The sequence below is a fragment of the Syngnathoides biaculeatus genome, chromosome 13 (genome assembly GCF_019802595.1).
Source record: "Syngnathoides biaculeatus isolate LvHL_M chromosome 13, ASM1980259v1, whole genome shotgun sequence".
Taxonomy (NCBI): Eukaryota; Metazoa; Chordata; class Actinopteri; order Syngnathiformes; family Syngnathidae; genus Syngnathoides; species Syngnathoides biaculeatus.
This window is the reverse complement of record NC_084652.1, coordinates 26,142,167-26,169,822: the sequence shown is the minus strand read 5'-3', so window position 1 is coordinate 26,169,822 and position 27,656 is coordinate 26,142,167. Positions and strand designations below refer to the sequence as shown.

At 41.6% G+C, this 27,656-nt stretch overlaps 1 protein-coding gene across 5 annotated transcripts in view; it reads left to right on the top strand.

The window, feature by feature from the left end:
- slc44a5a (solute carrier family 44 member 5a) overlaps nt 1-27,656 on the top strand; it is a 151,484-nt gene that overhangs the window by 90,255 nt on the left and 33,573 nt on the right. For all 5 annotated transcript variants that reach the window (XM_061838550.1, XM_061838548.1, XM_061838547.1 and 2 more), the window contains 7 exons: nt 5,144-5,264; nt 7,461-7,544; nt 10,382-10,494; nt 10,612-10,743; nt 12,966-13,065; nt 13,161-13,253; nt 25,468-25,555. In XM_061838550.1, coding sequence (XP_061694534.1) covers nt 5,144-5,264; nt 7,461-7,544; nt 10,382-10,494; nt 10,612-10,743; nt 12,966-13,065; nt 13,161-13,253; nt 25,468-25,555 — 731 coding nt within the window. The remainder of the gene's footprint in view (nt 1-5,143; nt 5,265-7,460; nt 7,545-10,381; nt 10,495-10,611; nt 10,744-12,965; nt 13,066-13,160; nt 13,254-25,467; nt 25,556-27,656) is intronic.

Sequence of the window (27,656 nt, the reverse complement as noted above, 5' to 3'; positions counted from 1 at the left end):
CAACATGACAATGACCCGACGCACACAGCCAGGAAAACCAAGGAGTGGCTCCGTAAGAAGCATATCAAGGTTCTGCCGTGGCCTAGCCAGTCTCCAAACCTAAACCCAATAGAAAATCTTTGGAGGGAGAAACCTGTCTGATCTAGAAAAGATCTGTGTGGAGGAGTGGCCCAAAATCCTTCCTGCAGTTTGTGCAAACCTGGTGAACAACTTCAGAAATCATTTGACCTCTGTAATTGGAAAAAAAAAGGCGACTGTACCAAATATTAACATTGGTTTTCTCGGGTGTCTAAATGCTTATTTGCAGGTGTATCAAATGAATAAATCGTTAAAAAAATATACATGGTGATTTCTGGATATTTCTTTTTAGATTATCTCTCTCACAGTAGACATGCACCTACGATGAAAATTTTGGACCCTTCCAAGATTTCCAAGTGGGAGAACTTGCAATATAGCAGGTTGTTCAAATACTTATTTTCTTCATTGTATAATGTGATTAACGGCTATGCCTCACAGGTAGGATGTAACCCAGAATTTAAAGAGAAATTTGATGAAGGAACTTGATGAAGAAGTTCTGAGCATCCAAGACACCGAGAGAATTGTAATTGGTGCAGATTGTAATGCACATGTTGGTGAAAGAAACAGGGGTGATGAAGAAATGATGGGTAAGCATGGCATCAAGGAAAGGAACTTTGAGGGACAGATGGTGGTGCACTTTGAAAAAGGATGGAAATGGCAGAAGTGAGAACCTTTTTCCAGAAGAGGCAGGAACATAAGGTGACCTACAAGTGTGGAGGGAGAAGCAAGCATTTTACATTTTGTGCAGAAGATGTAATCTCAAGGAGATTACTGACTCTCAGGTAGTGGTAGAGGAGAGTGTAGCTTGACAGCATAAGATGGTGGTGTGTAAAATGACTCAGGTGGCGGTAGAGCAGAGAACCATGTGATGGAAGCTGAGAAAGGAAGAATGTTGTGGGGCCATTTGGAAAGTGGTGAGACAGGCTCTCAATAGACAGGAGGAGCTCTCGGAAGACTGGACTACTACAGCCAAGGTGATCAGAGAAACAAGCAGTAGAGTACTGGGTGTGTGTTCTGGTAGGAAAGGGGAGAAGGAGACTTGTTGGTGGAACCCCAAAATACAGGAAGTCATACAAAGAAAGAGATTAGCGAAGAAGAAGTGGGACACTGAGAAGACTGAGAAGAGGCGAAAGGAATATATTGAGATGCGACGTAGGGCAAAACTAGAGGTGGCGAAGGTGAAACAAAAGGCATATGATAACATGTACACCAGGTTGGACACGAAAGAAGGAGAAAAGTATCTCTACAGGTTGGCTAGACAGAGAGATAGAGATGGGAAGGATGTGCAGCAGGTTAGGGTTATTAAGGATAGTGATGGAAATGTTTTGACTGGTGCCACCTGTGTGCGAAATAGATGGAAAGAATTCTAATATAAAAACGTTGATGAATGAAGAAAATGAGAGCTAAGGAAGAGTAGAAGAGGCAAGAGTGAAGGACCAGGAAGTGGAAATGATAATTAAGGAAGAAGTTAGAAATGCACTAAAGACGTTGAAACATAAAATGACAGTTGTTCCTGAATTACCTGTGAATGTATGGAAGTAATTTGGAGGCATGGCTGTGGATTTTTTGACCTATTTATTCAACAGAATACTAGTGGATGAGAAGATGCCCGAAGAAATGAGGAAATGTGTGCCAGCTCCCATTTTTAAGAAAAAAAAAAAAAAAAACAATTTCCAGAGCTGTGGGAACTATAGAGGTATAAAATTGATAAACCACACAGAGAAGTTATGGGAAAAAGCAGTGGAGGTTTGAATCAGAACAGAAGTATCTGTGAGCAACAGTATGGTTTCATGCCTTGAAAAAGTACCACAGATGCATTACAGTATTTGCCTTGATCATGCTCGTGGAAAAGTACAGAGAAGGTAAGCGGGAGCTACATTGTGTCTTTGTGGATCTAGAGAAAGCCCATGACAGAGTACCAAGAGAGCAACTGTGGTACTGCACGCATAAGTCTGGTGTGGCGGAGAAATATGTCAGAATAGTGCAGGACATGTATGAGGGCAGAAGAACAGTGGTGAGATATGCCAAATGTCTGACGGAGGAAATTAAGGTGTAGGTGGGACTGCATTCGGATTAAGCTCTGAGGTTCTTCCTGATTGATATAGTCATGGATTCGCTGACAGATGAGGGACGACTGGAATCCTCTTGGACTATGGTGTACGCAGATGACATTGTGATCTGCAAGTGAAAGCAGGGAGCAGGTGGAGGAAATATTAGAAAGATGGGGGCATGCACTGGAAAGGAGAGGAATGAAGATTATCTGAAGTCAAACAGAATATATGTGGGTGAATGAAAGGGGTGGAGGAAGAAGAGTGAGCCTCTAGGGAGAAGAGATAGTGAGGGTGGATCAACAATCCAGAGCAATGGTGAGTGTGATAAGGAAGTGAAGAAATGGGCCCAAGCAGGTTCGAACAGCTGACGGACGTTGTCTTCTGGGTTATGTAACAGAAGTCTCTTCTAGGATGAAGGGCAAACTGTATAAAACAGTGGTGAGGCTGGCCACGATGTACGGATTAGAGACGGTGGCACTGAAGAGACAACAGGAAGCAGAACTGGAGGTGGGAGAAATTAAGATGTTGAGGTTTTCTGTCGAAGTAAGCAGGATGGATAGGATTAGAAATGAGTTTATTAGAGGGACAGACAAAGTTGGATGTTTTGCAAACAAGGTACGAGAGAGAACAAGACAAGACCAGACAATACTTCAACTCCTCCACTTGGGACAGGATCTTATCCCTGACACGGAGAGGGGACGCCAACCTTTTCTGACTGAGGACCATGGTCTCAGACTTGGAGGTCCTGATTCTCAGAAAGAAGAGAATGTATATAATAATGTAATAATGTAGAGATGGTCCCGTTTCACGCCCAGGACAAATTAAACATTGCTCTTCCTGAAAATGAACATAATGAATAATAATATGAATATACTTCCCAAGGGATCCTCCTCTACAGCATCCCTCAATAGACCCAACCAGGGAGGCTGAGGTGTTTGATCCCCCTGTAGTTACAACATACTTTCCTGTCCCCCTTCTTAAAAATGGGGACCACCACCCCAGTCTGCGAATCAAGAGTGAGTGTGGTCAGGAAGTGAAGAAACAGGTCCAAGCAGGTTCGAACTGCTGGCAGAAGGTGTCTGGTGTGTTATGTGACAGAAGAGTCTCTGCTAGGATGAAGGGCAAAGTTTATAAAAAGGTGGTGAGGCTCTCCGGATTAGAGACGGTGGCACGGAAGAGAGAACAGGAATCATATCTGGAGGTGGCAGAAATGAAGATGTTGAGGTTCTATCTAGGAGTGAGCAGATTGGCTAGGATTAGAAATGAGCTCATTTCAGGGACCGCCAAAGTTAGATGTTTTGGAGACAAGGTTCAAGAGAGCATACTTCGATGCTTTGGACATGTCCAGAGTTTATTGGTTAGAAGCGTGCTGAAAATGGATCTGTCAGGCAAAAGAGCGAGAGGAAGACCAAAGGGAAGGTTGATAGATGTTGTGAGGGAAGACATGAGGGCAGTTGGTGTTAGAGAGGAAGATACAGGAGATAGGGTTAAATGGAAAAAGATGACCGTGTGTCGACCCTTAACGAGACAATCTTAAAGGAAAAGAAGAATAGATGCGAATCATTTCCAGCAATTTGTCACCGATAGCCATTCCCAAAGCTTGAGATACCGGGGTCTAGTTACTATACTATACTATATACTATACTATTATTCACCTCAAAGGCTACTGGAAGTGATGTTAAAATTGTCAAACAGTGCGCCACATTCTATAAACAATGGCAAGCATCATGTTGGAATCGAGGAGAAGGAGGAATTCGAGGTTGAGGAGCACCCATTTGAACTTGGCATCATCAAACTGTACGTTTCAGCCAGTCAAGATGGCACGACCTGCAAAGGAGATAACACAATACCACGCAGAGTGAATTGGAAATACAGACTGGTATGTTTGTGCACCTGATGAATCCATAATTTACCTACTCCAGCATCCTCATTCTCGATAGAAACACAGTCATGAATAAAATATAATGGGGAATGGGCTCATGGGATCAGACAATTGACAAAAAATAACATTTTTTTTTTTTTTTTATACAATCATGGCCAGAAATAATGGTACCCCGGGGCCCCCATAATTTTACCACAACTTTATGTGTTATGCATTCATATTGATGTGCCTTGTAATCAGCTGGTAACCAGTTCAGGGGATACCGCGCTTCTCGCCCGAAGAAAGCTGTGATAGGTTCTGGTACACCTGTGACCCTCGTGAAGATAAAGTGGTATAGAAAATGGGTTAGATGGATGTTCCAGTGACACAGAACAAGCTTTTACATAGTATGCATCCATCCATCCATTTTCTTTTGCCGCCTATCCTCACAAGGTTCGCGGGGAGTGATGGAGCCTATCCCAGCTGTCACCGGACAGGAGGCATGGTACACCCTGAACTGGTTGCCAGCCACTCACAGTGCACAGAGAAACAAACAGCTGTTTTTGGGATGTGGGAGGAAACCAGAGTGCCTGGAGAAAACCCACGCGGGCACGGGGAGAACATGAAAACTCCACACAGATGGGGCCGGGATCGAACCCGGGTCCTCAGAACTGTGAGGCCAACGCTTCACCAGCTGAGTCACCAACATAGTATGCAGTATTTCTATATACATATATACTGTATTGTGTATCCCTCTCTTGAGTAGCTTTATAACACGAAATCATTAAATCATATGACAACAAATTTATAAGGACGGAAACAAAAAATTGAATAATAGCACACAAAGCCAAATGAAAAGGATGTTTAGCTCCTGTGACGTCATAGTGCTGAATCAAGCCGAAGCAGAAGACAGATCCTGAATTATATTTATCTATTTAACTGCTGGATATCTGCTATATAATCACCTTGAAATGGAATATGTTTGTAAAGAGGTTCTCGTGTTATCAAGAAAAGTTTAAACATCTTTGTCCTCTGACCTTTATTGCTGTAAAATGAAACCTTATTCTCAAGAAGTCCCACCAATTATGTTCTGTGACATTAAATTACATGAGTTTGCATTATATGTGTTGGGGCGGGGGGGGGGGGGGGGCAGTTCTTCAGAGATGTCTACCAGATGTCATCACTCTGAATGGGACTGCAACAGTGGCAAATAACACAAACTTCAAAGATGCTCTTGAAACAGCACATGTCACTCTACTCCAAGATGCGGCCAAGTACGTATTATCACTTTTTTATTTTATTTTGTTTATTTTAGAGATATTTATTTTAGAGATATTTTTCATTTTCATTTTCTAAGCTGCTTATCCTCACAATGGTCGTTGGAGTGCCAGAGCCTATCCCATCTATCAACGGGCAGGAGGGGGGGTACAACTTGAACTGGTTGCCAGCCGAGACAAACAGCCGCAGTCACAATCACACGGAGGGGCAATTTCGATACTCCAGTTAATGCATGTTTTTTGGAATGTGGGGCAAAAGCGGAGTGCCCGGAGTAAACCCACGCATGCACGGGGAGAACATGGGCCGGGATTTGAACCTTGATCTTCAGAACTGTGAGGCCAACACTCTAACCAGTTGGTCCACCGTGCTGCCCGACATTTTTCATTTCACATTTAATTTCTATTGTTATACTGTAGTTTTTAAATATGTCTTGAAATCAATTTGGAATGTGTTCAAAGTTTTTATTATATAAGGTTTAAATCAACAATTGTACCCCGCCTCCTGCCCGTTGAGAGATGGGATGGGCTCCAGCACTGGACCCTTCTGAGGATAAGCTGCTCAGAAAATGGATGGATGGAGACTGTAGTTTTTAACTATGGCTTCAAATCAATTTGCAATGTGTTAAAAGTTTTTATTAAATAATTTTTTATCAACAAGCTAGCTTTATATATCTTTTAATAAACAATTTTTTTTTCCAAAAATGATTATGCACAACACTGCTGTTAATGAAACAATTTGCAAAAACAAATCATCCAAGAATTGTCTCCTCAAGTTGATGATTGAAGCTATACTGCCATGGACCCTGATAAAGGGGTTATTTTTGTTGTTTCTGTAGATTCTTTGATTTACAGTCATCAACCTGATGAGTAGGAGAAAAGTTGATATATTGTGCATCCAAGAGACCAGGTGGAAAGGTAGCAAGGCTAGAAGTTTAAGAGCAGGGATGAAATTATGTTACCATCGAGTAGATGGGAAGAGAAATGGAGTAGGAGTTATTTTAAAGAAAGAGCTGACTAAGAATGTCTTGGAAGTGAGAAGCGTATCAAATCGAGCGATGAGGCTGAAATTTGAAATTGAGGGTGTTATGTACAGTGAAAAAATAAGTATTTGAACACCCTGCTATATTGCAGTTTTTCCCACTTAGAATTCATGGAGTGGTCTGAAATTTTCATTGTAGGTGCATAACCACTGTGAGAGAGATAATCTAAAAAGAAAAATTCTGAAATCACAATGTATGATTTTTTAACAATTTATTTGTGTGATAAAGCTGCAAATAAGAATTTGAACACCTGAGAAAATCAACGTTAATATGTGGTACAGAGGTCAAACGTTTCTTGTAGTTGTTCACCAGGTTTGCACATAGTGCAGTAGGGATTGTGGCCCACTTCTCCACACACATCTTCGCCAGATCAGATCGCTAAGAAACATGGAGTTTCAGCTCCCTCCAAAGATTTTCTATTGGGTTTAGGTCTGAAGAGGGGCTAGGCCACGCTGGAATCTTGATATGCTTTTTACAGAGCCACTCCTTGGTTTTCCTGGCTGTGTGCTTTGGGTCATTGTCATGTTGAAAGACCCAGTCACCAAAATCGCACAATACATGCCCGCGGTCATCCTCTTCTTAATACAGTGCAGTCGTCCTGTCCCATGTGCAGAAAGACACCACCAAAGCATGATTTTGATTTTGATTTCAGTCACTTTTTTTCTCATTTCTTCTTTAATTTCTTTGGGTCGAGGCACGATCCATTGGTTCTTGAGATCTTGTACCCTACTTCATGTTCTCTAAGAGATTATATTTAAGTGATTTCTTGATTCAACAAGTATGTTGGTAGTCAGGTTTGGGTGTAGCTTGTGAAATGGAACTGTCCTTTCCCAAATTTATGGTTAGTCAGTGATTTTTTTGATAAAACAAGGGGGGGGACAATTAATTTTCCATAGAGAGTGAGATTAGTATTAGGATTATTTCTGTACTTTAATAAATTGAATTGTCATTTGAAAACTGCATTTTTTACCTTAGGTTATATCTAGGTTATATTAAAATTGGTTTGATGATTAAATTTTTTTTTACATTTTTGTGTGATACATATGCAAAAAAAAAAATCAGGAAGCGGGTAATTTCTTTTTCATGGCATTTTCCCCATGAAAATCAGAAGTGGTTACAGTATTTATTTATGAATGCCTTCTCCTCTTTGCAGAGAAATAAGAGGACGAGTGGATACTCGGGAGCTGGGATTGAAGATAGTGGAAGATTATGCTCTGTCATGGCCATGGATTATTGTGTAACTGCAAGCACACACAAACGCACACATTCCATCATTTGACGGGATAGTTTCCTTCTAATTTAACACTAATGTAAAAGCATGAAAACCACAAACATTAACTTTGATAAATCATGACACAAATTATGTCGCTGGATAATTACCTTTTGAATGTGAGTCCTCTTACTATGTTTTTACAAAATCTGAGATTCTGATACTGAGCTCTCAAGTCAATGCCATCAGGTTTAATATAATACTTTGTCAACTGTGACGTCCTACATGCGTTTCCATTCTGCTTATCCTCACAAGCTTTGCAAGGTCGAACAAGATGCCGACCAGGATGAATGCTTTTTTTTTAGCTTGTGTATTTTTGACGGTAGTTGCTAGCAAGGGTTGCGTGCGTTTATTATGGTATTTGCGTGCGCGCTTTGCTTGAGTTTATTATAGTTGTTACGTATATCGTGAAAACGAGCTCATTGTGTGTGTGTGTGTGTGTGTGTGTGTGTGTGTGTGTGTGTGTGTGTGTGTGCATCGTGCATCACTGTGTGAGTGAGACGGGACTATGCAGAGAGAGGGCGGGAAGGAATTTAAAAAAAAGAGATGGGGACCGAGGGAAGAGTGCCTTTATTGTTCCCGCCACCCAGCTCAGCTGTGTAATGAGAGAAGGAAGAGTTAACTCTGAGCAGGACGACCTTGGCATGCAGAATACTGTCTGCCTCTCCCGAACACAGTCACATGACCGCAGCAGGACAGGTTAGCACAGTATATTTGCAAAACTGGCATGTGCATTGAATTGAAATACCTCAAAGTTTCCCAGTCAGACAGTTATCTTTGGAGAAATAATTTGTCAATTTCTCTTTCAAAATGCACAAAATGAAAATATGTGGATGAACCTAGGATGTTTTGTTTTACCAGAGCAGAAGAGCTCATGTTTTTTTTTGAGCACACCAGCAAGCCACTCTGTATTTTCTATCAGATGCCTATCGCAATTAACAGCTTCAAATCTTTACTTCAGCTCACTCCACACTAACATCAACCTGGAATTTCTACTGACTAAACTTCCCAGTCACTTTGAAAAATCACACAGAAAAACAAAGTCAGTTTTTAAAAACAAAATAATGAAGCATAGACAAATGTTGCATCATATCAAGTGAAAAAAATGCCTCAGAGATGTCGCTGAAATCTTGTCCTGAAAACAAAAATCTGAAAAAAATGGTATCAGACATTCAACTGTCCCGCCTCACTTAGAGAATGTCAGACATTAGCATGGCCTCCAATCATATGAGTATTTGAGTGTTGCATTAGATGAGAGTTGTGACATACAGTGAAGAAAATAGGTATTTGAACACCCTGCTATATTGCAAGTTCTCCCACTTAGAAATCATGGAGGGGTCTGAAATTTTCATCGAAGGTGTATGTCCACTGTGAGAGAGATAATCTAAAGCGAAAAAATCCCAAAATCACAATGCCTAATTGTTCAATTATTTATTTGTGTGATACAGCTGGAAATAAGTATTTGAACACCGGAGAAATCCAATGTTAATATTTGGTACAGTTGCCTTTGTTTGCAATTACAGAGGTTAAACGTTTCCTGTAGTTGTTAACCACATTTGCACACAGTGCAGGAGGGATATTAGCCCACTCCTCCACACAGATGTTCTCTTGATCAGACAGGTTTCGGGGCTGTCGCTGAGAAACACGGAGTTTAAGCTCCTTCCAAAATTTTTTATTGGATTTCGGTCTGGAGACTGGCTAGGCCACACCAGATCCTTGATATCCTTCTTACGGAGCCACCCCTTGTCGTTAGTCAGAATTCTAGCTGATATACAGGTGTTCAAATACTTATTTGCAGCTGTATTACACAAATAAATCCTTAAAAAATCATACATTGCGATTTCTGGATGTTTCGTTTTACATTATCTTCCTCACAGTGGACATGCACCTACGATGAAAATTTCAGACCACTCCATGATTTCTAAGTAGGAGAACTTGCAATATAGCAGGGTGTTCAAATACTTATTTTCTTCACAGTATATTCTGCACCTCTATACACATCACCTTATCGTGGTGAAAGGATTTACAGTATGTGTCCCAATGATCGCTAGGCGCTACGTTGACTGAGGCTTCATGCCCATGGAACGGCCCTAGGTGAGGGACCAGACAAAGCACGGCTTCATAAACCCAAAGGACAAATACAAAAATTGGATCTAGGTTTCCCTTGCCCAGATGTGGGTCACCGGGGCCCACCTCTGGAGCCAGGCCTGGAGTTGGTTTTAAAAGCGACCACCTGGTGGTTGGGTCTTCCACTTCTCTGAGATATAGTTATTAAGTCACAGTTAAATAGTATGTTAATACATTGGGAGTCATAAATAGTCTATGGGTTAATTTAAAAACACCTGTCTCAATTTGATCAGGAACAGTGAGCCGAACAGAACAAGGTTAATTCTATGTTATTTTCCCAAAAATTTTAGTTCTTTCTCACCTAGTTTAATTTCACTTAGTTTCAAAACATGGCATTGAGATTCAGTAGTTATACACTTTCTCACACTAATAAAAAATTCACACAAGGCATGGTCTTATATCAGTATTATTTAATGAGGTTATATATTGTCATTTTGGTTTAACCCAGAGGTATATATCTTATACCTTTAATCAGCTCCTCCCGTCCCCATTGTAAATGTGTTGCCAGTTACCTTGAAAAAGTAACTTTTCTGATTATTTTTAACTGAGGGCATCTGATTTTCAAGTGCCGAGAGTTTAGATGATTTCCCTTATCATTTCATAATCATTTCATGTTGTTTTCTCAGTCCTTTTTTCTTTCCCATTAGTACATCTCACACAATGGCTTTTCTTTCCAGAGGTCTGCTCGTATCCTGGGTGTTTAGTGTCATATTTATCGTGCTCCTGAGATTCACAGCTGCTCTGATATTGTGGATCGCCGTCATTGCTGTCATGCTACTCCTGGCATATGGTATGTTTTTCATGTATGTGTCTTTTGAATCCTTTAATCTACTCTACCTATTTCAATTTACATTATAACGTCAGAGTCGCATTCAACAACTCGTACAATATGTACACACAACTGTAGGGATCTGTTACTGCTCTGTGGTGTTAACGACGCTGGGACACAGTCAAGGTTGTGATTTATCCATTATGGAAGTTGGGCTCCAGAGAGATCTTAACATCTATCTACAGCTCCGAGAAACTTGGATAATTTTATGTAAGTCTTCTCTTTATCTTTTTTTTACCTTTAAATGTTGTATTGACATTTTATTCTGTTCGGAAATTCATAGCAAACAAGGATATTTTTTGTTATAAATAAAAGGTTAAAACAATATTTTAACCTTAGAATAGGTTTGTGGGGATGAGTGGGTCTTTTTCATCAGTAGTGCTTTTGGAGAAAAAAGGAATAGCTGTCAAAATAGCTCTCCATATTATGCTTCATTTTGGGGGTAAACCAACAATCTTATAGGTCAGTGGTTGACAAATAAATTTCGCACTCGAGCACATTTCATCAGGCAAATTCTGCTTTTGCTACAAAAATAAGTGTTCTCATTTATACTGGTACACTGGGTACGAAACAATTTTAAGAATGCATTAATTTAGAATATTGATAAATGAATTTGCCACAGGCTGCTATGATTGTGTCACTCTTATGGCTCCTCCCGGTGTCGTGAAACTTCTCAGAGCCTAATTAATATGATAATCATTTAAATTGCATTGTCTAACTGTAATGATTTGGCCATCCATTGGTCATGCTGCCTATTCTCACGTGACATCTTGATGCTATTGCTTTCTTTATGTTGGGATAACATGTAACGCCATGAGCTCAAGATTGCTAGGTAGCAAGCTGACAAAATATCCATCCATTCATTTTCTGAGCCGCTCACCCTCACAAGGGTCGTGGGACTGCTGGAGCACAACTATCTTCTGGGAGGACACGGTGTACACCCTGAATTGGTTCCCGGCCAATATCAGGGCACATAAAAATAAATAACCATTTGCACTCCCAATCACACCTAAGAGCAATTTAGAGGTGTCTGCTGTGTTATGTGATAGAAAGACCTTTGCTAGGATGAAGGGCAAAGTTTATAAAACAGAAATGAAGAGGTTCTTCCTAGGAGTGTGCAAGTTGGATAGGATTAGAAATGAGATCATAAGAGGGACAGCCAAAGTTAGATGTTTTGGAGGCAAGGTTCGAGGGAGCAGACTTCGATGGTCTGGATATGTCCAGAGGCGAGAGAGTGAGTATATTGGTAGAAGGGTGCTGAGGATGGAGCTGTCAGGCAAAAGAGCAAGAGGATGACCAAAGAGAAGGTTGATTGATGTTGTAAGGGAAGACATGTGGGCGGTTGTGTGAAGAGAGGAAGATGTAGGAGATGGTCTTAGATGGAAAAAGATGATGCGCTGTTGCGACCCCTTACGGGACAAGCTGAAATGAAATGAAGAAGAAGAATCATGTTTTTTGGGATGTGGGAAGAAACCTGAGTCCGAGGGGAAAACTCACTCAGGCACAGGGAGAATATTGCAAAGTCCACACAGGCAGGGCCGAGGATTTGAACTGTGGTTCTCAAAACGGTAAGGCAAACACTTTGACTACTCATTCCCGTATGCCACCCTGACAAAACATGACTGCTGTAAATAATGAAAAGAAAAGTAAATGTAGAAGGTATGTTACTAATATTTTTAAAACCCCTTTATCCCAAAACAGAAGATATCATTGGATAGAGTTTTGAAACATGACTAAAATGAGCGCTAGTCTATAAGGAATGGGTAAGGAGTAAGGATCTTATACCTTTTTTATGTCGCAAATCTAAGTGACTTGTCCGTAAATTACTGCAAATCAATAGGAACTTTGTAACTGAAACCTTGATTCTTAGGTATAAAAATGCCCAAAGGTTTCTTATTAGTTGAGATGAAAAAGTGATTTTTAAACAGTACATTTTCAGAGTCAGCACGGTGGTGCAACTGTTTGGAGCATAGGTCTCACAGTTCTGAGGACAGGGTTTCAAATCCTGGCCCCACCTGCGTGCAGTTTTTCCATGTTCTTCCCTGTGCCTGCATGGGATTCCATTTTTTTGGGATGTGAGAGGAAACCTGAGGGTCCGGAGAAAACCCACGCAGGCACGAGGAGAACAGGACAAGGGCCGGGATTTTAATCGTATTACTTGTGATATGGTCACGTGCTTCATTGGTTCTGTGGCTAATCCGGTGTTTAAATACTGTAACAAGGAAGTGAAGGATTTTTTTCGTCCCACCATTGCACTTATTAACGTTCCAAGACAAACGTCATCTCTTAGCCTCTTGTTGCCAAAACTCTGATCTAGCTATTTAGATAAACTTTGACATGCGTGCAATATTCTAACTAAATTACAACAAAACACAAAGAAGAAATCAGCTCACATTTTAGTGTCATGTTTATTTCTGCTTTGCTAATCTCAGTGGCATCTCTAGGAGGGACAGAGGTTTCCATCTTGTTGATAATTGTCATTATGAGGAAGAAGATCAGGTTGGCCATTGACCTGCTCAGAGAGGCCAGCAAGTATGTACATTTTAATCACATTACAGTTTCATGTGTTTAAAGAAACAGCAATGGGATTTATGTGTTTCCATTTATTTGCTTTGTCTGATTTGCAGAGCCATTGGTCACATCATGTCAACCCTCTTGTACCCAATGGTAACATTTTTTTTGCTTGCCATTTGTCTTTCCTACTCGGCTGTTACTGCTCTGTATCCTTGAGAAAGGTCGAAAATGATACAAAAGAGCGTACCTTTAAATATGCAAATGCCGTTCCATACATCTATAGCTTTAATATATATCTGTAATGAGATAAAAGCAATTGAAATACATTGATTACAATGGTTCTTAACTTTGCTGGGGGACCCGAACCTGGCAAGGACCATGTGCATTACATGAAACCCTTCCCAATTGGAATAATTAGATGTTTTATTTCAATTCAAAACAGGTATAGAGCTCGTGCATGTGACGTCACAGTTAACACGGCGCCATTTTGCAGCTGCTCTGCAGTGCGGGAGCCGTTGAACTGGACCAGATTTTTCAAATTGCCCGAGACCATCAGAACAGTTAAATAGTATGTTAATACATCTGAACCGTAGGATATTTTTCCCAATGCCCAAGAGCTATTGTGCTGATTGTTGTCACAATAGACGTGACAGTTCTTTAAAGAGATCATTCTATGGAACACCAGCTGAAAAGATGAGAAAAATCGATGGATTTCGGTAATTAAACGGAATGGATGGTGCCCAACGAAATACACACGCCTGTGTCCCGATCATTTAATTTCAGATAGGAATTATTCTTCTCAATCTCAAATGACCAAGAAGTATTTATAATGCCAAGTTGGCTCATTTGAGAACATGCATATAAAAAAAAACCTGTCTGTCTCAGAGGTTTACGGAGGTTAAGTGTGGCCACAATCATTTCTGTGTATGGAGGAGACGACTCCCTGTCCTAAATTTTTTTTCCAGTCACAGTTAATGAATGCGGGTTTGTGTAAAACCAGAGGTCATTTATTTAAATATTGATGTTTGTATTGACAAAATCTGAGTGGGTCCATCACTATGTGAGATTTATTCCTGATTGAGAACAGATCCAGCAACGCAGTATATGTATGCGTCCAGACTTTTATACACTTTCAAACTCTTTTGTGTAAATGTTGATGAATTATTCACCAGATACATGTGTATATCTAGTTGTCCAATACAATCGGAAGCCAATTAAGAGCACATTTTTTTTATCGCCCCAAACATTGAGTTCGGCATTAAATATGGGTCCTCTATGCTAAGTGTCTCGAATTTTTCCACATATCTTCGTTTATTACAACCTTCTAAATGTCTAACGCTATTGGACAAAAAATTCGGTCATCGTCCTTTAAGACATATTTTCATTTCGTCTCAAAGGAATTAACTTGCAACAATGTTCTGACCAGCAATATAGCAATGTCACGTGATTTTATGACGTAAGTGCATGAGCTCTATATGGTGTGTTATGTGACAGAAGAGTGTCTGCTAGGATGAAGGGCAAAGTTTACAAAACAGTGGTGAGGCCGGCCATGATGTACGGATTAGAGACGGTGGCACTGAAGAAACAACAGGAAGCTGAACTGGAGGTGGCAGAAATGAAGATGTTGAGGTTCTCGCTCGGAGTGACCAGGTTGGATAGGATTAGAAATGAGCTCATTAGAGGGACAGCCAAAGCTGGATGTTTTGGAGACAAGATTCGAGAGAGCAGACTTCGATGGTTTGGACATGTTCAGAGGCGAGAGAGTGAGTATATTGGTAGAAGGATGCTGAGGATGGAGCTCCCAGGCAAAAGGGCGAGAGGAAGACCAAAGAGAAGGTTTATGGATGTGGTGAGGGAAGACATGAGGGCAGTTGGGGTTCGAGAGGAAGATGCAGGAGATAGGCTAAGATGGCAAAAGATGACACGCTGTGGCGACCCCTAACGGGACAAGCCGAAAGGAAAAGAAGAAGAAGTGCACGAGCTCTATAGAGTACATTGCATTTTACTGTATTGTACTGTACTGCTCAAATTGAACCTTACATGAGTTTCACTCAAAAACTTTTTGTTAAAAAAAAATAAAACTTTAATTTCACACAAAAACCTTCAATTAAATGACTATTGACTAAAAATGAGCTTGAAGTTTGTTTTTGCCTTACACCTTGGCAAATGAGAGTGCTCTCATTTTCACAGCAAAATGATTTTTCTTTTTTTTATGTCTAAAATTCTTAAACCATTGTTCTCTAAGTTACATCTGGTGCAAGTGTTGTCATTATTGAAAGTGGTTAAAGTAGCATGATTTATCTATTGCTGTTATTTAAACAATAGCTAAATTCAATGTGCCCCTTTGAGCTGCATGTCTGAGGGGACACGAGCTATTTGAGGTTACAGTGTCAGTCCATTCCATGTTTTATGGAGGGCGCGGGCACCATAATAATGATGCATAAATATTGTGCTGCATACAGTTTCACTCAGTGCCATACAATGACAACAAGGGAACTAAAAATTATATTTCATAGGCAAGACAAGCTGTTATTTCCAAATGGTCTGTAATAATAGTATATGTTTTGACATTGGCAAAAAAACTTAAACCTCATGAAAATTGTTGGAGGAATGAGCATGTAATATTTTATATTCGATATCCATGCATTGCCTTTGACGGGAACTTTGCTTCCACCACGTAGCCGCATCACCACAGTGTGCTGTTGTACCCAGGCCTCTATTCATGTCTATGTATTGCCGTTATCACTCTGAAATCACTCCACAACCTCTATCCTATAGAGGGAATGCGCCTACCTCATAAAATCACGTGATTTTATTTACGCCGCCATTCTGCCGGTCAAACAAAACATTGTTGAAAGTTAATTCCATTGAGACGGAACTAAAATATATATATATATATATAAATATATAAAGACCAAGAGTTTTGTCCGATACCGTTAAACATTTAGAAGGTGATAATAAACGAAGGTACGTAGAAAAATAAGAGACACTTGGCAAAGAGTATCCAATTTTTAATACCGAAGTCGATGTTTTCACCTATAAGAAATTTGACTGTTAATTTGCTTCCCAGAGTTGGACAAGTGGAAATACACATGTATCTGGTGAATAAGTCAATGAGATTTACACAGAAGAGTTTGAAAGCGTATAAAAGTCTGGATGCATTTAAAATACTTTGTTGCTAATGCTTCACTGCAGACGCTAGATCTTCTTTTCCTTTCGGCTTGTCCCGTTAGGGGTCGCCACAGCGTGTCATCTTTTGCCATCTTAGCCAATCTCCTGCATCTTCCTCTCTAACCCCAACTACCCTCATGTCTTCCCTCACCACATCCATAAACCTTCTCTTTGGTCTTCCTCTCGCTCTTTTGCCTGGGAGCTCCATCCTCAGCATCCTTCTACCAATATACTCACTCTCTCGCCTCTGAACATGTCCAAACCATCGAAGTCTGCTCTCTCGAATCTTGTCTCCAAAACATCCAGCTTTGGCTGTCCCTCTAATGAGGTCATTTCTAATCCTATCCAACCTGGTCACTCCGAGCGAGAACCTCAACATCTTCATTTCTGCCACCTCCAGTTCAGATTCCTGTTGTTTCTTCAGTGCCACTGTCTCTAATCCGTACATCATGGCCGGCCTCACCACTGTTTTGTAAACTTTGCCCTTCATCCTAGCAGACACTCTTCTGTCACATAACACACCAGACACCTTTCGCCAGCTGTTCCAACCTGCTTGCAGACGCTAGATACAGGCCCAATTAAAATATACAATCTCCCTTGATCTGTTCTCAATCAGGAATAAATCCCACATAGTGATGGACCCGCTCAGAGTTTCTCAATACAATACTATTATATGAAAAAAAATTAGGACTGTAAACCACTCTGTGACAGACAGTTTATTATTTTTTTCCATACACATTGTTCTCAAATGACTCAGTCAGCATTACAAATACTTCTTAATAATTTAAGATTGAGAAGAATAATTCCTACCTGAAATGAAACGATCACTATCTTACCACAGCTGTCAATGGCTAGGAGCCTGAGTTCACCCTGAACTGGTTGCCAGCCGATCGCAGGGCACATGGAGACAGACAACAGTCACACTCACAATCACACTTTAAACTTTCAATTTAGAGTGTCCAATTAATGTTGCATGTTTTTGGGATGTGGGAAGAAACTGGAGTGCCAGGAGGAAACCCACACAACCACGGGTCCAGAATTGAGCCCATGATCTCAGAACGGCAACGTTTTCAGCTACGCCACCGTGATATATATATATATATGTGTGTATATATATATATATTATATATATATATATATACACTTTGCCACTACATTCATAAGTGCAACTTCAATCTTGTATGCAAAGCAAAAGGCATTTATGAACATTTATGAACAACATCCAGAAAGGGCGCCGGCTTCTCTGGGCCCAAGTTTATCTAAGTTGGACTAACGGGGGAAATTATGGATGGTATGTCCTTCAGGCCACAGAGGGAAAAAAACATCCAAACTGTTTTGAATGGAAAGTTAAAAAAACAGCATCTATAAGGTTTTGCAGGAACAAATTTTTCATGACCCTCCTGCTTATTTCAGCAAAACAATGACAAACCACATTTTGCATGTGTTACAAAGCGTGTCTTCATAGTAAAACAGTGGTACCAGACTGGCCTGCATGCATTCCAGACCAGTCTCCCCCATAGAAAATATGTGGTGCATTATGAAGTGTAAAATATGACAATGGAGGACCCAGACTATTAAACAGCCGAAGCTGTCCATCAAGGAAGACTGGGAAGGATTTGCACCTAGATAGCTTCAACAATTTGTATCCTCAGTTCCCAAACATTTATTGAACATCATTAAATGAATAGGTGATGAAACACAGTTGTAAAGATGACCGCGTCCCAGCTGTTTTTGAGACGTGCTAGAGCCACAAAATTCTAAGTTGATTATTATTTGTCACCTACAGTGAAGAAAATAAGTATTTCAACACCCTGCTATATTGCAAGTTTTCCCACTTAGAATTCATGGAGTGGTCTGAAATTTTCATTGTAGGTGCGTAACCACTGTGAGAGAGATAATGTAAAAAGAAAAATTCAAAAATCACGATGTATGATTTTTTTAACAATTTATTTGTGTGATAAAGCTGCAAATAAGTATTTGAACACTTGAGAAAACCAATATTAGTATTTGGTACAGTAGCCTTTGTTTGCAATTCCAGAGGTCAAACGTTTCCTGTGGGTGTTCACTAGGTTTGCACACATTACAGGAGGGATTATGGCCCACTCCTCCACACAGATCTTCTCTAGATCAGACAGCTTTCTGGGCTGTCGCTGAGAAACACTGAGTTTCAGCTCCCTCCAAAAATTTTCTATTGGGTTTAATTCTGGAGACTAGCTAGGCCACGCCAGAACTCTAATATGCTTCTTACAGAGCCATTCCTTGGTTTTCCTGTCTATGTGCTTTGGGTCATTGTCATGTTGAAAGACCCAGCTAAAACCCATCTTCGATGCTCTGACTGAGGAAAAGAGGTTGTTCCCCAAAAGCTCCCAACGCACGGCCGCGGTCATCCTCTCCTTAATACAGTGCGGTCGCCCTGCCCCATGTGCAGAAAATCACCCCCAAAGCATGATGCTACCACCCCCATGTTTCACAGTAGGGATGGTGTTCTTGGGTGGAACTCATCATTCGTCTTCCTCCAAACAAAGTTAGTGGAATTATGGCCAAAAAGTTCCATTTTGGTCTCATCTGACCACAAAACTTTGTCCCATGACTCCTCTGTATCATCCAAATAGTCTTTGGTAAACTTAAGATGGGCCTTGAGATGTGCTGGTTAAAGCAGGGGAACCTTCCGTGCCATGCATGATTTCAAACCATGACGTCTTAGTGTATTACCAACAGTCACCTTGGAAACGGTGGTCCCAGGTCTTTTCAGGTCATTGATCAAGTCCTGTTGTGTTTTCCTGGGCAGTGTCTTCACCTTTCTAAGAGACCCCACGAGATGATATCTTGCATGGGGTTCCACTCTGATTGAGATTGACTGTCATGTTTAGCTTTTTCTATTTTCCAGTGATTGCTCCAACAGTGGACCTTTTTTTCCCCAAGATGCTTGGCAATTTCTCCGTAGCCCTTTCCAGGCGTGTGGAGTTGTACAAATTTGTCTCTGGTGTCTCTGGACAGCTCTTTGGTCTTGGGCATGTTACAAGTTTGAGTGTTAGTGATTGTATGGACTGGACAGGTGTCTTTATGCAGCTAATGACCTCACACAGGTGCATCTGATTCAGGATAATACAGGGAGTGGAGGTGGACTTTTTAAAGGCAGACTAACAGGTCTTTGAAAGTCAGAATTGTAGCTGATAGGCAGGTGTTCAAAAACGTATTTGCAGCTGTATCACACAAATTAATCGTACATTGTGATTTCTGGATTTTTTTTTTTTTTTTTTAGATTATCTCTCTCACTCTGGGCATGCACCTACAATGAAAATTCCAGACCCCTCCATGATTTCTAAGTGGGAGAACTTGCAATATAGCAGGGTGTTCAAATACAGTGGTGCCTTAGTTCTGAAACACAATTCATTCCAATTTGTTTGAAAACCAAAACGTTCAAAAACCGAAGCACGTTTTCCCATCACAATGAATGGAAAATGAAAAAATGGGTTCGAAGCCTAAAAAAAAAATTTTTAAAAGTGATTTTTTTTTAGCATTTCCTGATAATAAATGCATAATAGAAATACATGTATAGTTTAAATACTTTATATAATTACATCCTTTAAGAAATATTTTTATTTGTTGCTTAAAATGTATGCTTTAGCCGAGTCGAGTATTCTAGGTTGGGAGTGTATTGTCGCATCTGTAGCGACTCGGCCCCCAGCCTTGTCAACCTTTTTTTTTATTAACAAAAGTGCAGAATAACTTTAAACAAGCAATAATCAGGGGGGAAAACACCGCATTGGTTTTTATTTGCACAGAAAGTACGTAACGTAAAAAAAAATACCTTGCAACGAGAGGTAGGGTTAATGGAACAAAAGAAAATAACAACAGCTGTCTTGGGTGGGGGTGACTCGCCCCTTTTTCACAAAGAATGAATGTAATGTTTGTTTCTGATGTCTTTTAAGCAAATTTTAAATTTTGCAGTCTTTTAAGCAAATTTTAAATTTTGCAGTGCTCTGCAACATTCAGTTTTATTCATGTGATGAAGTTCTGCAAAATTATGGATGTTATTCAATTAGTGCAGATAGCTTTAATATCAGCACTTGAGACATCCTTCTTGCCTTCAGCCTCATCAGACGACATCTCCTTCCTTCCTCGCCATCACTATCCCCAGCTAAGTGCTGGTCGTTCACGAAAATAAAAAGCAACTTTTCGACTTCCTCCAAGATCTGTTGTCTCTGCTTGGTCAACACCGTTGCTCCTTTAGCAACATCACTTGCTTTGAGGGTATCCTTGTGTTTCAGAATGGTGCTGATCGTCGTTTTCGCCATGCCATACTTCTTCGATGGCTCAGAAACACGCAGACCAGATTCGTGCTCGGCTATGTAATCCTTTGAAGTTGACAGATTACACACCACTTTTGTTTTTTCAGCACCAGCAGTTCCACTTGCCTTCTTTGGAGCCATGATCGGGGGTTAATGTTGCTCAATTTGAAGAAAAAAAGTTACTACAGTACTGGGAAATGTCCGCGAGCAGAGGAGTGTGTGAGTCAACTGTTTGCGCCGCTTCACGTCTTTTCTGTTTTTTTTTAGGGGGTGCGTTCGAGAGCACAATAACAAATCGTCGGGGGTCAGTTGGTCAGGGTGTTTGAATCCCGATTTTTGTTCAAAAACCGAGGTACCACTGGACTTATTGTTTTCACTTTATATATATATTTGTATCCATCCATTTTCTCATCTGCTTATCCTCACAAGGGTTGAAGGGAGTGCTGGAGCCTATCCCAGCTGTCAACGGGCAGGAGGCGGGGTACATCCTGAACTGGTTGCCAGTCAATCGCAGAGCACATTGAGACAAACAACCACACTCACAATCACACCTAGGGGCAATTTAGAGTGTCCAATTAATGTTGCTTGTTTTTGGGATATGGGAGGAAACTGGAGTATCCCGGACAAAACCCACGCAGGGACAGGGAGAATATGCAAACTCCACACGGGCGGGTCCAGGATTGAACCCTGACCTCAGAACTGTGAGGCCAACTCTTTCCATCTACTCTACCGTGCTATATATATATATATATATATATATATATATATATATATATATATATATATATATATATTTATAGGGTAACAGGAATCCTGCTGGGGATGGAATTGCACTTCATCCCAGAACACTTCCACGGTGCGGTGACCTATGTGAGGATTCTCTTTGTGGACTTTAGCTCTGCGTTCGACACCATCATCCCCAAACTAGTCTCCTCCAAGCTCCATCTCAGCATCTTGCGTGCCAGCTCCCAGTGCATCCATAGATTCCTGATGAGGATGACACAGCAGTGAGACTACCTCATTTACATGCCTCATCAGCATCATCACCCCTCAACGATATGTCTTCCCTCCGTTGCTAATCTCTCCATGTATGAATGTCTTCACCTCAACACACCCGACTGTCAAAATGTGGATGTCAGTTATCAGCCTCATCAAAGACTTTGACTAGTCTGTGTATCAACAGGAAGTGGAGGTGTTGGAGCTTTGGTGCAGCCAACACAGCCCGGAGACATACTGCCCCCACGGGCTACGTGCCTGTACAATGGGGTTTCCCCACAGTAGACGAAAGGGTAGTTCCCTCCGCCTTCAGGTGGGGGGACATGTCAGAATCAGAATCACCTATAATGGCCAAGTATGTAACAAAATATAAGGAATTTGTCTCCGGCAGTCGGTGGCCCCCTGGTATGATATTCATGTTGAGTACTGAGGGAGTGCTCGAGAGCATTCCCACAGGGGACACCACCGTTCTGGTGAGGGACTGTATTGCTCACTTGGACAATAACAGTGAGACCTGAACTTCCACCTTCGGCAGGACTTTGCTCATGTTCCGTGTGGTCTGGGGGGCATCGAGTCCAAGTGGACGATCTTCCGCGCATTCACTGTGGCTTTAAGGTGGTCAGTGCCTGCCGTCGCAGTAATGCCCGAACATGTCGGTTGTGTCCTGGGGCATCCCTGGGGTCTGCTCCCAGTGGGACAAGCCCAGAAAACCTCATTGGGGAGGTGTCCAAGGAGGCGTCCTAAACAGATTCCCGAGCCACCTTATCTGGCTCCTGTCAATGCTGAAGAGCTGCAGCTCTACACCAGCCCCCTCTCGTATGATCAAGCTTCTCACACTATTTCTAAGGGAGGGCCAAGACACCCTGCAGAGGAAACACATTTCTGCTGCTTGTTTCCATAGCTTATTCTTTCGGTCATGACCATAGACAGTGGTAGGAATGCAGATCACCCAAAAAATAGAGAGCTTCCATTTTCGGCTTCACCACAATGTATTGGTACAAAGTCTGTACTCTTCCCCAATCTTGAGAGCACAGTCCACAATTTTGAGACTGAAGACCATGGTCTTCGATTGAGAGGTGCTGATTCTCATTCCAGCCACTCCAGTGAGAGTTGGAGATGACACCCTGATGAAACCAACAGACCCACATCGTCTACAAAAAGCAAAGATGCGATACTTGGGCCTACGAGCTGGACATTCTCCTCAGCTCCATCTAGAAATTTTGTCGATTAAAGTTATGAACAGAATCAGAGACAAAGGCCAGCCTTGGCAGAGTCCATCCCTCACAAGAAATGAGACTTACTGTTTTCAACGCAAATCAAACTCTGAAACCGGTCGTACAGGGATCAAACAATGCGTATCAGGTGGTTTGCTACAACGTATTTCCCAAGCATCCGCCACAGGACCCACTGAAGGATACGGTTGAATGCCTTCTCCAAGTCCACAAAACATGTAGACTATATGGGCGAACTCCCATGCACCCTTGAGGACCCTGCTGAGGGTGAAGAGGTTGTCCACTGTTCCATGGCCAGGATGAAAACAGCATTCCTCCTCCTGAATCTGATATAAAACTTCCTGATGGATCATCCGCTCCAGCATCCCTGGAAAGACCATACCAGCGAGGTTGGGGTGAAGAGTATGATAACCTGTCATTTGAACACACCCTCCGGTCCCCCTTCTTAAAAACGGGGACGACCATTCAGTCTGCTAATCCAGACACACTCTTCCTTATGGCTACACGATTTTGCAGAGGCGTGTCAACCAAGACAGCCCTACAAGCTTTTAGGAACTCCGGGGAAATGTCATCCACACTCGGTGCCTTGGCTCCAAGGAACTTTCTAACCACCTCAGTGACTTCAACTTCAGAGATAGGAAAGCGCACCTCAGAGATGCCAGACTTCCTCATGGGAAGGCGTGTCTGTGAAATTGAGAAGGCCTTCGAAATATTCTCCCCACAGACTCACAACACCCCAAGTCAAAGTCAGCAGCTCCCCATTCCTACTATACACAGTGTTGATAATACACTGCTTCCTCCTCCTGAGATGCTGGATGGTGGAATAGAATTTCCTTGAAACCATCCTGAAGTCATTCTCCATGGTCTCACTGAACTCCTCGCATGCCTGGATTTTTGCCTCAGTGATCACCAAAGCTGCAATCCTCTTGGCCAGATGGTATTCATCAGCTGTGTAAGAAGTCCCATAGGCCAATAAGGCCTGATAATACACTTTGTTCTGCTTGATTGCACACGTCACTGCTGGTATCCATCAATGGGTTCAGAAATTACTGCCACGAAAGGCAAACTACCTTACGGCCACAATTCTGCTTCACTGCCTCGGCAAAAGAGGTGCAGAACATGGTCTACTCAGACTCAATGTCTCCCCAAAGACGTGAGTGAAGTTTTGCCAGTGGTGGGAGTTGAAACTCCTTCTGATAGTAATTTCTGCCAGATGTTCACATCAGACACTCAGAATATGTTTGGGTCGGCCACGTCAAACTTGCATCTTACCTCACTATAGGAGCCAACTCATCACAAGTTGGTGATCATTCGACAGCTGGATTTAAATTATTGATCTTGAAAAAAACAACAGTGACTCTTGTTCCTAATTTCTGAGGGTATTACAATACATTGAAAAAAAAAGTAATATTTCACGAAACAATGAAAATAAATATATGCAAAGTAAAGAAGTTTCTTTTGGGTTGTCCCTTTCGGGGTTGCCACAGCGTGCCATCTCAGATGAACGCACATATATATTTGGCACAATTTTCTTCCTGACACAAGCCGTCTCAGGGAGTGGAGGCCCCAGTGGGATACGAACCCACAACCCCTGGTTTACCAAAGCAGTGCTCTAACCACTGGGCCTCAAATATATGTGAAGTAACTAAAACCTAAATATTTATTTTACCTGGTTCATCCACCGCGCAAAGCATCTGCAAATCATTTCATCCCTACGCAGGACTGTAAACTGCAGTCTGTGAGGTGTGTTGCCGTCTCAGAGAGTGTGACTCATACTTTGAGCGAAAATTAATACAATATTTAAATATATATATATACTGCGGTACGCGTCGCGCAGCTGGAAAGTGTTGGCCTCACAGTTCTGAGGTCGAGGCTTCAATCCCGGTCCCGCCTGTGTGGAGTTTGCATGTCCTCCCTGTGCCCGTGTTGCTTTTCTCTGGGCACTCCCGTTTCCTCCCACATCCCAAAAACATCCGACATTAACTGGACGGTCTAAATTGCCCCTAGGTCCGATTTTGAGTGCGACTGTTGTCTGTCTCCATGTGGCCTGCGATTGGTTGGAAACCAGGGTGTACCCGGACTCTTGCCCATTGACAGCTGGGATAGGCTCCAGCACTCCCCGCGATCCTTGTGAGGATTAAGCGGCAAAGAAAATTAATGGATGGATGGATAATTCGGAAGTTCAAGATCACAATAATCTGACAATTAAACAAACGAACGAACGAATATTGTGCAGATTTCATGTCGCTGAGTTTTCTGCACATGCCGGTTGTCAAATCTGCCTGCTGACACGTCAAGTGATGTCAAACATCTTTGAAGAAGGCGAATGGTGATCATCGAACTTGCACATGTTATGAAGAAAGACGTTAAAAACTTTGACTTCATAAGAAGACATGAGACACGTTTTTGACACAAATAGCATACACTTCAATCGGACACTTATAATTTCTTTTCCCAAGTTACACAGAGCCATAACATAAGAATGTAAGAGCCATATGCAGCGCCAGAGCAGTGGGTTGCCGACCCTTGCCCTAGATGAATAGTTAATGACATACTTGAATGACTTATATTACTGCTCAAAACTGTAGGCAATATCTCATCAATGACACCAGAATGTACATTTTAATACAAAAATGACATATCAGGTGCCATAGCCGATGGCCAAATGCGATATACATTGTCTTTTGTTTTTGTCAGTTGATATATCTTTAACTGAAACTGTATACAAGTTACTTAGCATCCTCAGGTGACACCATCTATAAAGTGATGTCCCCCGATCTGAGCTGTCCTTATTTCAACAGCACTTGCAACCCTGAGGTAACAGTTTATTGTTTTGCGTTGTTAGTTCAGATATGTTTTAAAACCAATTTCTGTTTTAAAGTGGTTGTGTGTAGTTTAGAGCATTTTCTTCCATTGCATGGAAATGTTACATAAGAGCATATTAATTTCAGTTGTCAGTTCTAAGTTTGGTTTAAACATGGTACAGTGAAGAAAATGCTATATTGCAAATTCTCCCACTTAAAAATCATGGAATGGCCTGAAATTGTCATCATAGGTGCATGTCCACTGAGAGAGAAATAATCTAAAAAGGAAAATCCAGAAATCACAATGTATGATTTTTTTTAACGATTTATTTGTGTCATACAGCTGAAAATAAGTATTTGAACACCTGTCTATCAGTTATAATTAGTCCGCCTTTGAAATTCCACCTCCACTCCATGTATTATCCTGAATCAGATGCACCTGTGTGAGGTCGTTAGCTGCATAAAGACATCTGTCCACCCCATACAATCAGTAAGACTCAAACTTGTAACATGACCAAGACTAAAGAGCTGTCAAAAAACACCAGAGACAAAATTGTACAACTCCACACAGCTGGGAAGGGCTACGGAGAAATTGCCAAGCAGCTTGGTGAAAAAGGTCCACTTTTGGAGCAATGAGAAAATGGTAGACACTAAACATAACAGTCAATCACAATCAGAGTGGAGCCCCATGCAAAATATCACCTCGTGGGGTCTCAATGATCCTTAGAAAGGTGAGGAATCAGACCAGGACTCCACAACAGGACTTGGTCAATGACCTGAAAAGAGCTGGGACCACTGTTTCCAAGGTGACTGTTGGTAATACACTAAGAAAACATTTAACTACCCGAATACAAGTGTAAGAGTGACTTTGAAAAATGTCTGAGGCCACATCAACGACCAGTGGTAAAAGCTTTGGCCGGACTCGTGGCACGCAAAAGCCAAAATCTAATCAGCAGCATGGAGGCCTGTGAAAACGTGGCAGACATGACGGCTGTGCTAACGGAGGTAAAAGCCCTCTGCTCGGATCTAACGGAGCTAATAACCCTCGCTCGGATCTTGTTTCCAAGTTTGACACCACAAACTGCCATTTAAAAGACATGAACAACTCTATCAACGCTTTGGAGCAAAGCATGGTTGAGATCAGGAACAACGTAGCCTCCAACACAGCGCGTGTAATTGAAGCAGAGGAGCGTATATCATCCCTGGAAGATGATTTTGAGGTGGCTAAAGTGGAGCTAGCTACTGCTGCCAAACGCATTGCTGTTTTGGAAACCAAGGCGGATGATTTAGAGAACCGGGGGCGCCGCAAAAACCTTCGTCTGTTTGGCCTATGTGAAAATGCTGAAATGAATCGGTCCTTGTTGGAGTTTGTGGAGCACGAGTTACCAACATGGTTGGAACTAGGCGGTGACAGGAGCTTCACTCTTGAGAGTGTACACCGGACTCTGGCGTGGCCAAAACCAGGGCAAAGTCGAGCTCTGATCATTCCATTTCTGAAGTTTCAAGACGGAGAATTTGTTCTACGAACCGCTCGGCAGCTCAACATTACCCATGAAGAAAAGAAGCTCACATTTGCACCAGATTTGTCGGTCAAAACCATTCGCCAATGGAACGAGTTCAACGTGGTGAGAAAGAAGTTTGTGGAGAAAGGGCTTTACCGTGGATTCCAGATTTACCCCTGCAAGTTGAGAGTCCTACATGAAGGAAGAATACAGCTGTTTGCCACGCCTAGAGAAGCTGAGAACTTTTATCAGACAATCACTTGAACGTTATGGTGAGATTCATGATACACTCCTATGTCAGACCTTTATAGGATGTGCCACTCTTCCGGTTTTAGGTTTAACTTATTGTCAGGTTCACCAATCAGACATTCATTAAACAGGGCAAAAAAGGAAGCAAAGACACCAGTTCAAGTCTCGCGAGGAGAGAGGAGAGGAACTGTCTCGTACAATTCACCACTGCACTCTCTGATTATCCTCTCCTCAGCACCTCTATTAATTTAGTTTTAAGACCCCTTATTTACATGGATGTTACAAAAAGGAAACGACAAGCAAAACAGTTTGAAACAAAGTGTACATGTTTGTTCATGTGCGCGTGCATGTGTGGAAGATTGC